Raw genomic sequence first — 11,947 nt, 5'->3', positions numbered from 1 at the left:
TTTGACGTAACTTAGGATTTAATTTTTGGCCTATTTCCTTTTTTGTCTGCCTGTCCCGCTCCACAATCCCCGTTCAGGCCTTTTTTTCTAGTTCTAAACAGCTCAGGACCGGCTGTGGCCGTTTGGTTTTAATTGGAAACTGTCTCTTTAAATTTCTAGGAGATCTGTGCGCATGCATAGTAGAACCCTCCGAGGTTGGGGCTGGGGTGTCCTCTAGCTCAGGCACCCCTATAGTCACCAGAATTGAGGTGCGCTGACAGTAAGGGACCAATGAACAGACACCAAAAGAAAAGAATGTCCACACCTTTATCTCCGCGGTTCTGCCAGGTGTCTGTGGCCGCTCCGATCCTTCCCTCGCTTGGTCTCACCCAAGATGGCGGCTCCTGGAACAGCCGAGCGTCCCGAACTAGAAAGCAATGGATTTCTTTCTTCTGCCACAAATTCCCCCAGCTGTAAGCCTTTCAACCTTCTAAGTATTCCTTTATATGTGGTTCAGAGTTCTGGGACCATCCCCTGAGGCTGCTTGGTCGGATATTCTGTGTTGTTGTTGACCTAGCTCCGTACTGGATTTCCACCCGATCCGCCATTTTTGTTTGTTCTCCCCTCTCCCTTTTTAATTCTCTTCACAAAATTTTAATTCTCTTCACAAAATTTTACTTGCTTGTGCTATTAATGATATTGTTTGATGATTTCTGCATTCCTTTGGGTAACCTTTCTTTGGAATGGGCACAAATATGGATATCTTCCAATTGGTTGGCCAGGTAGTTGTAATCCAAATTTATTGGCATAGATGAGTGAGTGCCTCCAAGGCTGTATCAGTTTGTTGAAAGATTTCAATCTGTACTTTGTCAATTACTGCAGCGTTGGTTTTTTACTAATGTCTTCAGTGCAGCTTGGACTTCTTCCTTCAGGGCCATCATACGCTACCTCTTGAAATGGTTGAACATTGACTTTTTTTTTTTGGTATGGTGATTCTGTGTATACCTTCTATGTTCTTTTGATGCTTTCTGCATCATTCAATATGTTGCCCATGTTGTTGTTAAGTTCCATCAAGTTGATTCTGACTCATAGTGACCCTGTATAGGGTTTCCGAGGAGCAGCTGGTAGCTTTGACTTTGGATTCAAACTGACCTTTTGGTCCAGTGCTATTGTACACACCATAGAATCCTTCAATATTGCAAGTCAAGGATTGAGGGATTGGGGGTGGGGTCGCTAAAGCCAATCCTGTTTAATAATGACATCTGTGACATTGCTTGCCTACCTACTGTGTACTAAGCATTTTTTGTGTTAGCTGATCGAGTGTCCACAGCAACCATATCCAGCGGCTACTATTATCTTCACTAAGTGTTGGGTGGCTAACCACAAGGTCGGCAGTTCAAACCCACCAGATGCTTTACAGGAGAAAGATGAGTCTCTGGCATTTCCCTGCTCCCACAAATATTTACATCCTCGGAAACCTTCTGTCCTTTAGGATTGCTGTGAGTCAGAATAGACTTGCCCAAGACCACCCAGCTAGGGTTCCAATCAGGCTTTTGAACCAGTTCATTCTGGTGTGATCCCTTGTGTTTCCACCGCGGATATATTCACTCAGGTGAGTTTGTTTAAATGCCCTGTCCACAAAGACATGGCTCAAACCCAGAGCCTGTGCTCTTATTATTGTCGCTTGCTGTCAGATCAGTTCCAACTCCTGGTCACCCCATGTGTGCAGAGGAATCTGACCTTGTGGACGCAGGTCACCAGGCAGCTCAAGGTGGGTTTGAACCACCAGCCTTCAGGCTAGTAGTGAAGCGCTTGACCATTCATGCCCCCCGACCCTCCTGTGCTCTTCATCACCATTTTATTTTGTTCCCCTCCCTGAATGCCCCCACCCCAGCTCCCATGCAGCTATTCCATCCTCACTGAGAGCCATTGAGTCATCAAACTCCAGACTCAACCCCACTGCCAGTGAGCTAATTCAGACTTATTAGCGGCCCTGCTTAGGGTTTCCGAGGCTGTAAATCATTACGGGAGCAGAAAGCCGTCCTTGGGAGGAGCAGTCCAGTGCTTATTCCTGACCATCACAGCAGCACTCTTCCGGTGAATCATGGCTGCTGCTAATTCATCGCTGTTTTATCACATGGAACTTGTGTTCTTAGATCATTGAGGATCCAGGTTCATGTTTATGACCACAGATCTGCCACTCAAAGAGCCCTTGAGTGACATTGTTAGAAGATATTTTTAAACAATGTTAAATTATAGACGCAGTGACTGCTGAAATAGCAGAACAACCGTCACGTTTCCCTGCATAGACACAGCCACCTGGTGCACTGGAGAGGGACAGGAGTCCAGTCTTCATCAGCCAGTGGGGCGCCACCCTGTGGCGAGAGCCTGAATAGCGGAAAAGAGGAAGGCCCTCAATGAGCTGGATTGGCACAACCATGGGTTCAAACATAGGAACGATTGTGAGGATGGCCCAGGACGAGAATGTGTTTTGTTCTGTTGTTTGTTGGGTTGCTATGAGTCAGAACCGACTCTGTGGCACCTAAACAACCACCTACCAGTCCCAGCTTTGAAACTGCAAATCCTGAGATTGTTCTGAATCGACGTCTTTATTCACATCCTTCCACATTCTGTTTGCAAAGCAAGACAGTCATTTTAGGTTTCACATGAGCTCAGATTTTCGGTATAGCAAGTTGCCTAAAATGAGTCTGAGAGCTGGTTCCCCGGAACCTTTGGGGGGGCGGAAGTCCCTGGGTACCACTGAGACTTCTTCCCCTCCTATAGGATGGCCAGCCGCAGCAGTGACAAGGATGGAGACTCTGTCCACACAGCCAGCGACATCCCGCTGACCCCACGCACCAACTCCCCGGATGGGAGACGCTCTTCATCAGACACGTCCAAGTCCACATACAGCCTGACGCGGCGGATTTCCAGTAAGCATCTCCACCAGGACTTGGGGTGGTGGGGGTGTCCTGGCTCAAGCCCTTATCTAGTGTCAGTGAATCAAAACCCCAGGAGCTGGGTCGCCAGGGGAAATGAAGACAGTTGACTTTCCCAGACACTTCACAGCACCCCCAAGAAGAAACGGGAAGGGCAGCTGTGCTGGGGAGGGGGGAGAGAGAGGGGAGACAATCCAAGAGACCAGGGTGACGGAGCGACAGTGATCAGTAATCAGAATGCGGCACCCGATTGCTGCCGGCATCATTCAGAGGCGATGGTTTTGATGGATTATTTGAATTGATCACCACAGTGATTGAAGAGGTCTGATCAATGTGCTCAGCATATATAGTTTCAGCCCCAGAAAGGCCAGTGCTACTTTATTATACAGCCAGAGTTACAGACTCAGATGTCTTTGGGGGCTAGGCAGGTTGTGTCTGTTCATAAACCCTGATCAAAGCACCACACAGCCCTTGCTCACTTATCCCTAACCACCTGGGACTACGGCAGCAGGTACCGGGCCCTTGTCAATTTCTCAGATGCGATAATCCATTGGAATGACTCACAGGGGAGGGAGGATCTTTAATCTAGCATAAACAAGGATATAAACATGTAGGACAAGATCCGGGAGCGGTGGCAGCTCCATCACTTACGAGTTGTGTGAGCTTTGGGATATATCGTGCTAAAGCAAGGATATTGTTAAAAATAAATCAATCTCATCTACTGCTTTTTGCCTTTAAAAAATGACTAAGAATTTGAATTGCAGTTGTCGCTTGCATTTCTAGCTTGAATTATATTTCTTTTGGATAGTACTGATCTAGGCAATGTCTAAGGATTGCACCCTGCTCAAAACACTGATGATTTGTTCCCATTTAGCAATTACAGTCCTTCACTTGTACCATGCATTTATGATTTTAGCAGTTAAATGGATTTTTGGACAATTAATAATAAGCTCATTTCTAGAAGAAAGGGATGAGCAAAGATGGATTTGGGAGCCATTCATTCTGCTGGTTGATGGAGAAGAGAGCAGTTCCTCCGCAAAGATAAGGTTTAAGTATGATCCTCAAATACATACAATAAAAAATATCATCGGTATTAAGTCAGTTGTAACTCACGGTGACCCTGTGTGTGTCAGAGTACAACAGTGCTCCTCAAGCTTTTTAGTGGCTGAATTTTTGGAGGTAGATCACCAGGCCCTCTTTCCAACGTACCTCTGAGTAGATCTGAACCTTCAGCCTTGGGTTAGAAGCTGAGCATGTTAACCATCTGCACCACCAGAGACTCCAATAGTTACCATTTCTTGAGTTTTTACTAGGTGCATGTTCTATTCTGAGCTCTTTCCATGCATTGGCTTAGTGAATCTTCACCAGTCTGATGTGATCCTGTTGTTGACTCCATTTTACAAATAGAAAAATGGAGTCCCAGAAAGTCTAAATAATGTGCCCCAGGTCACATGGCTGCTACATAGCCAGGTTGGAATTCAGTTCAAATGTGGCTCCAGGTATGGTAGAGGCAGGATGGGATGATAGTTAGAGCCCAGACTTCAAGGTCAGATCTGATGAACTCGAATCCTGTCTCCATCCTTTACTAGCTGTGCCACCTTTGGCAAGTTAAAGTTTCTTAATCTGTAGAATGTGGATGATAGTCCTTACCCAACACCTCAAGAACTAAAAAGGAAATGTCTTCATCTGTGCACCTAGAGGACTCCTGGTGTAGTGCTGTTTGCTAATGCGCTGCACTGCAAAGTCAGTTTGAACCTCAAGGTTGGTAGTTGTAGCTCACCAGTTGCTCCTTGGAAACCCTATACAGGGTCGCTATGGGTCAGAACTGACTCGACGGCACATTAACAACAACAACGCACCTGGAATCAAAAAAAGCAGAACCAAACCTGTAGCCATTGAGTTGATTACGATTCGTGGCAGCCCCGTGTGTGACAGAGTTGGACTGCGCCATCGGGTTTTTCTTGGATGTAATCTTAATGGAAGCAAATCGCCCAGCCTCTTTTTGGCAGTACATCCAGGTGAATTTGAAGTGGCAACTTCAAAGTTGTTAAGTGTCATCAAGTCAGTTCCAACTCACAACAACCTTATATAGGATTTCCAAGGAGTAGCTGGTGGGCTTGAACCACCGACCTTGTGGTTAGCAGTCCAGTGCATATTAGTAGTCAAGTGCAAACTGTTTGTGCCACTTGGACTTGCACTGAGAAGAGAGAGTGCCTGGCATTTAGCTGTGATTATGGTGGCGAGGGTGAGGGTAATATGTCATCCTGCCTTGTTCACAGACCAGACAAGAACATCTCTGGGTACAGGGAGGAGGTGGTGAAGAATTCTGCTATTAAAAAAATAGCACCAAACCATCCTTCCCAGAACACTCTGCTTCTCATCTGGGTTCATCATTCATTGCACTTGTTGTTGTCGTTGTTAAGTGCTGTTGAGTCAGTCCAACCCATAGCAACCCTGTTTCCAAGGAGCAGCTGGTGAGCTTGAACTGCCGACCTTGCAATTCAAACGGCTTTGCAGTCTGGCGCATTAACCCACATAGCCACAGCAGGACTCCATTTATTGCACTGGCCACATGGAATTCACACATCATATTCAGAGTCATAGTAAACCTTAGGGGAGTTAGCTACAATGTTGGAGCAGAAATATTCAGGACACAGTCCTTCCAGTTGAGACAGTCTGTCCTCAGCCATGCTCACAGGCAGGCTTCTTTCTGTCCAGCCAGTGCTACAAAGCTCTTTCAGGGCAGCTGATAGATGCCCATAGGGCACACCACTCAGCCTGAAGGCACTCAGCTCAGCTTGGAGGTTCAGTAAACTTAACTCTCCTAATTAAGTGCCTGGAGACATCCCACTCTGAAAGCAAGCCTCCTGCCCAAACTCACTCAGCTTTACTCGCTCCATGGGCTCGGAAGCCCACTCACTGCTTTGTCTGGTGCTCTGGCTCTTGATTTTGCTGCTGCTGCTGTTTCTCTACCACTCCCCCCAGTGTTGCCGTTTTCTGTCCCTGCATCAAAGGGGTTCAGTGTGCAGGGATATCAGGGTCCAAAGGCTGTGCTTCACTCCTGAATCACTGTCTTTGTTGGTAGTGAGATATCTCCCCTCCCCTGCTTCTAAGATGGCTCGTTTTATACTCATTAGAGTTCCAGGATTTTACAATCACACTTAACCACCCACAACTGTACCATAGAATCCCGTCAGCATCTTCTCCCACCTTCTAGTCAGACCCATCAGGGCATAAACGTTTGATGGGAATTACAAAGACTAAGGCTAGAAGAGAGGTCTTAAATAGTTCACTACACCATGACTGTGTAGTACAGTGAACTTGTGAGACTCTGTGACATGCTGCTGGCCCCACCCATGGCGTTATTAATGGTTGTTTCTGGGGACCGTTTAGGTCTTGATTCCCGACGTCCAAGCTCCCCACTCATCGACATCAAGCCCATGGAGTTCGGTGTTCTCAGTGCTAAGAAGGAGCCCATCCAGCCCTCAGTGCTGAGACGGACCTACACCCCAGATGACTACTTCCGCAAGTTTGAGCCCCGATTGTATTCCCTGGACTCCAGCAGCGATGACGTGGACTCACTGACTGATGAGGAGATCTTGTCCAAGTACCAGCTGGGCATGCTACACTTCAGCACCCAGTATGACTTGTTACACAACCACCTTACAGTGAGGGTGATCGAAGCGAGGGACCTGCCACCCCCCATCTCCTACGACGGCTCTCGCCAGGATATGGCCCACTCAAACCCCTACGTCAAGATCTGTCTCCTGCCGGACCAGAAGAACTCGAAGCAGACAGGGGTCAAGCGCAAGACCCAGAAGCCAGTGTTTGAGGAGCGCTACACCTTCGAGATCCCCTTCCTCGAGGCTCAGAGGAGGACCCTGCTCCTGAGCGTGGTGGATTTTGACAAGTTCTCCCGCCATTGTGTCATTGGCAAGGTCTCTGTGCCTTTGTGCGAGGTTGACCTGGTGAAAGGTGGGCACTGGTGGAAGGCGCTGATCCCCAGTTCTCAGGTAAGTTGGCTTTTTGTGGCGGCTTCTCCTGGGAGCTTTAGGAAAAAAAAAAAAAAAAGTAAAGATTATTTTAACATGAAAATTGGTTTTTGGAAAAGAAAATTTTTATTTTGAAATAATTTTAGACTCAGGAAGTTGCAAAACTAGTCTGGAGAGTTCTGTGTATTCTTCATCTGACTTCCCACAATAACGTTGAATGCAGCAGTAGCTATAATCAACACCAGGAAATTGACATTGATACAATGCTAATCATTAAATTAGGATCTTATTCAAATGTCACTGCTCCTTTCTGTCTCTCGTCCTTCCATCTTCTTTTGGTGTATGTTGTTGTTATGTACCAATGAGTAGGTTCCAACTCATAGCGACCCCGTCTAGGATTTCTGAGGAGCGGCTGGTGGGTTTGAACTGCCGACCTTTTGGTTCACAGTCCAGTGCTGATCCTATAGTGGCACACCAGGATTTTAGTCCTGTGAAATTTTATTGCATGCATAGATTTGTATAACCATCACCTCTCCGGGAGATTTAAAAACTGATACTGGGTTATTTAATAAGGATGATTGGAGTATGAGGCTATCAGGTATTTTGACTTTCAGAAATGGTTTTTTGAGGTGGAAAAAATGGAGACTCAAGAACAGGTGATATATGGATGTTTTCTAGGTAAATTGTTAGATTGGCTTCCTTCTCTTTTTCCAGCCCAGGGACATGTGTTCAGCTGCTTGGGAAGCCTCCTATGGGTCAGGATCTGTCTCCTGGAGGTGGTTTGCTGTGTGCTAGTTGAGAACCGTAACCTCACTCTGGGTGGGAGGATGTGATGGGGGAAGTGGAACATCTGGGAACTGGTCAAGGCTTTCTTTCTGAATGGTCCAAGGAGCACTCTGGCTGTACTTCTTCCAACACAGATCTGTTTGTTCTTTTGGCAGCCCAGGATACTTTCAAGATTCTCCTCTAATACCATAATTTAAATGCATCAATTCTTCTTATTCATTGTCCAACTTTCACATACATAGGTTGTTGTGAAATGCTGTTGAGTTGGTTCTGACCCATAGCAACCCTGTATAGGGTTTCCAAGGAGTGACTGGTGAACTTGAACTGCTGACCTTGCAGTTTAAACTGACTTTGCAGTCCAGTGCCACACCAGAACTTACATACATCTGAGGTTTTTGGAAATACCATGGCTTGGGTAAGGCACACCGTAGTTCTCAAACTGCGTCTTTGCTCTTGAACATTTGAAAGAGGTCTTGTGCAGCAGATTTGCCTAATGTAATACTTCATTTAATTTTCTTGACTGCTGCTTCCATGAGTGTTGATGGTTGATCCTAGCTAAACGAAGTCTTTGACAACTTCAGTCTTTTCTCCATTTATATGGATGTTGTTTGTTGGTCCAATGGTGATTATTTTTGTAAACCTTAGTAGCTCGAAATGACAGTGGCCCTTTATTTGCTTGCATCAGCTGATTGGTTCTTCTGTAGTTGGGTGATGGCTGCTTTCAGTTGGGGTCTGGGCTCAGTAGGGATACTGGCATGACTGGGCTTTGCTTTCCAGTCTCAGCCTCTCCTGTTACACGGCTTCTCTAGGGTCTTTCCGGAAGCTTAGCCAGACTTTGACCTAGTGACACATAGCTTCCAAGAAGTCAAAAGCAGACACTGCCAGGTCTTCTTAATGCTTGGACTTCTGACATTGGTCACAGGGTGGAGAAGTAGAACAGCTGACGACTGACCGGGGCTCCCTCTCTGAGTGGTCCCTCTGGCATTGTGGCCAGACCTCAACAAGAGGCCCCAGGGCTGAGTGTGGTTGTAATCGTTTGGGTGGCGATTCAAGTCTATCCTTGAGGCTTCTCAAAAGAAAGACCTAGTAGCCTACTTGTGAAAACTCAGCCATTGAAAGCCCTCTGCAGCACACGTATGCTCTGGTCCACACGGGGTCGCCGGGAGATGGCATCAGCTTTTTGTATATCGGTCAAAGGTCAAGTCCAAAAGAAAGGGAAATTAGACTTTACCTTTTGATGGGAAGGGTGACAAGGTCACATAGCAAATGAGTATATGGGAAGGGAGATACTGTTGGAAGTGCCTGCCACCGTATATACAGGGCTGTTGTGTCCAGCTGTGCAGGTCGGGCACTGTGAGTGGTCCCCTGGAGACATGGAATGCATAGTCTCTGTGGGCTCCCACTTCAGTCCAGCATGATTCTGTGTGTCGAGTGGCCTGGAATGACGGCAGGTGCACGTGGGAGGGTTTGGTGCAGTCCCATGCTGGAGCCCCCAGCTGTGGCAGACAGTTTTGTGTTAGGGGCAGGTAGCTTGGGAATCAGACCGGCTCTGAGACCTGGGACCTCCATTTCCTCATCTGTCTAAAATGGGGATGGGTGACAATAAGTTAGTTTTGTTCATTGGTTTTTTAAAAACTATAACAAAACATTTGCCAATTTAATATTTTTTATAACTCAGCTACACCAAAGATACTAATTTAGTGAACAACCATCTCCTGTATCCTCAGACTCCTTTTCCCTTTTCCTCACCATAGACAGAAATTCACCACTTCTGAAACTGACTCCCATCCGCCTCTGGTGGTGGTTGGTAGTGGTTGTATGCCTTCCAGTCAGTTCCAACTCATGGTGGTTGTGTGCCATGGAGTCAGTTCCAACACATAGTGTCCCTGTGCAGGGTTTCTGAGGCTGTAAATCTTTATGGGATCAGAAAGACTCATCTTTCTCCCACAGAACAACTGGTATTTTCCAAAGCTATAAATCTTTACAGGAGCAGAAAGCCTTATCTTTCTCCCACAGAGCAGCTGGTAGATTCGAACTGCTGACTCTGAGGTTAGCAGCCCAATGTATAAGCCCCTGTGCTACCAGAGCTCCTCCCATCTCTGGTTGTTGTTGTTATTAAGAGTTGTGGAGTCCGTTCAGATTCATAGCGACCCTGTCTAGGGTTTCCAAGGAGTGGCTGGTGGATTTGAACCACCCACCTTGTGGTTCAAAGAGACCTTACTACTGTAAGGTCCAGTGCATTGTCCTGCAGTGCTACACCAGAACGTCATCTCTGGTTGTTGTTTTGTTAGGTGCCATCGAGTCGGTACCGACCCATAGCGACTTATACACAGCAGAATGAAACACTGCCCGATCCTGGGCCAACCTCACTACTGTTGCCATGCTTGAATCCATCAATGCTGCCACTTGACCAATCCATCTCGTTGGGGGTCTTCCTCTTTTTCTCTGACCCTCCATCTTACCATGATATCCTTCTCCAGCCACTGGTCCCTCCTGACAATATGTCCGAAGTATGAGAGATGAAGTTTGGCCATCCTGGCCTCCAAGGAGCACTCTGACTGCACTTCTTTCAACACGGATTGGTTCTTTTGGCAGCCCATGGTACTTTCAATATTCTCCTCCAACACCATAACTCAAAAGCATCAATTCTTCTACAGTCTTCCTGATTCACTGTCCCGCTTTCACATGCATCATATGAGGTGATTGAAAATACCATGGCTTGGGTCAGGTGCACCTTAGTCCTCAAGCTGGCATCTCTGCTCTTCAACACTTTAAAAAAAATTCCTGTGCAGCAGATTTGCCCAATGCAATACGTCGTCTGATCTCTTGACTGCTGCTTCTGTGAGTGTTGATAGTTGATCCAAGAAGAATGAAGTCCTTGACAACTTCAGTCTTTTCTCCATTGATAAGAATGTTGTTTATTGGTCCAGTGGTGAGGATTTTTTGTTTTCTTTACATTGAAAGAATGTGGTAGGCATTACTAAACTTTGGTCCATAATCTGTTTCTTGATGTTGTTTGTTCCAGGCACTGTATTCTATACCCACAACTTCTGTGAATGTTCCAAACACCTTAAATGAGATGGGTCTTTCTCGTATTCCCATTTTACAGATGGAAAAACTGAGGCTCAGGGAGGGAAGTTACTTGTCCAAGGTCCCATGATTATGACATAGAGTCGGGGTTCATGCCCGCTGATTTGACTTGAGCCGTCTCTGCTGTACCGCCCAGCACCTGCCTGTAAGGAGTGAGGCACTGGGCACAGAGCCCAACTCACGGGAAACCCTCAGTGCACATTTCTAAAAGGTGGAGGGAACTAAGGCTAGAAGTCGTGGTTCTTTCTGTATTTTTTAAAACGTAACACTGATTCACTTTAAAAATGCTGTGAAGTGTATAGAATGGGACCAAAAGCAGCTCGAAATCTCAGTGCCCGGGTAACTGCCCTGTTGACATTTAAAGAAAGCAAATTAAAGTAGTGTATGTACAAGGTGAGGAAGTCTGAACAGTACAGACAGAGCCACAATGACAAGTGAAAGCCTCCTGCTCCTCTCTGCCAAGTCAGTCCCTGTTCCTCAAAAACAAAAAGACTCATAAAAATCAAACAGAGTAGGACTGCTCCAGAGGGTTGTGTGGACTCAGTCTAATGTAAACAGATCACCAGACTTGTCTTTTGGGGTGTTGCTGGGTGGGCTGGAACCACCAAACTTTAAGTTAGCAGTCGAGGCACCTCAAAAGTAACCTCTATTTAATAGATCCTTGTGGTTCTTTTGTTGTTGTTTGGTCCATTGGTCACTTCCTACTCATAGCGACCCTACGCACAACGGAGGGAAACACTGCCCAGTCCTGCACCATCCGCACAATCTTTGTTAAGTTTGAGCCCATTGTTGTTGCCCCTGTGCCAGTCCATCTCATTGGAGGTCTTCCTCTGTTTTGCTGACCCTCCGTTTGACCTAACATGATGTCCTTTTTCAGGGACTGGTCCTTTCTGATATGTTTGAAGTATGAGAGATAAAGTCTCATCATCCTGGCTTCCAAGGAGCACTCTGGTTGCACTTCTTCCAACATAGATTGGTTTGTTTTTTTTGACAGTCCGTAGTACTTTTAATATTCTCCTCCAACACCATAACTCAAATGTATCAGTTCTACACTCTTCCTTAGTCATTATCTAACGTTTGGACATTTGAACAGTTATTATTTTTTTTTTTTTTTTTTTCAAGCACAATTACACGAAGGGGTCCAAATTGTGTGTTGTTGGG

The 11,947-nt window shown here is 46.2% G+C and overlaps 1 protein-coding gene across 1 annotated transcript in view; it reads left to right on the top strand.

Moving 5' to 3' along the window:
* SYT17 (synaptotagmin XVII) overlaps positions 1–11,947 on the top strand; it is an 83,227-nt gene that overhangs the window by 15,726 nt on the left and 55,554 nt on the right. The window contains exons 4-6 of the mRNA XM_006875969.1: positions 2,764–2,912; positions 6,312–6,931; positions 7,193–7,250. Of these exons, the coding sequence (XP_006876031.1) occupies positions 2,764–2,912; positions 6,312–6,931; positions 7,193–7,250 (827 nt within the window). The remainder of the gene's footprint in view (positions 1–2,763; positions 2,913–6,311; positions 6,932–7,192; positions 7,251–11,947) is intronic.

Source organism: Chrysochloris asiatica, unplaced genomic scaffold (assembly GCF_000296735.1).
Source record: "Chrysochloris asiatica unplaced genomic scaffold, ChrAsi1.0 scaffold00348, whole genome shotgun sequence".
Taxonomy (NCBI): domain Eukaryota; kingdom Metazoa; phylum Chordata; class Mammalia; order Afrosoricida; family Chrysochloridae; genus Chrysochloris; species Chrysochloris asiatica.
Note: the sequence above shows the minus strand (reverse complement) of the source record. Positions and strands in the feature narration are given on the sequence as shown.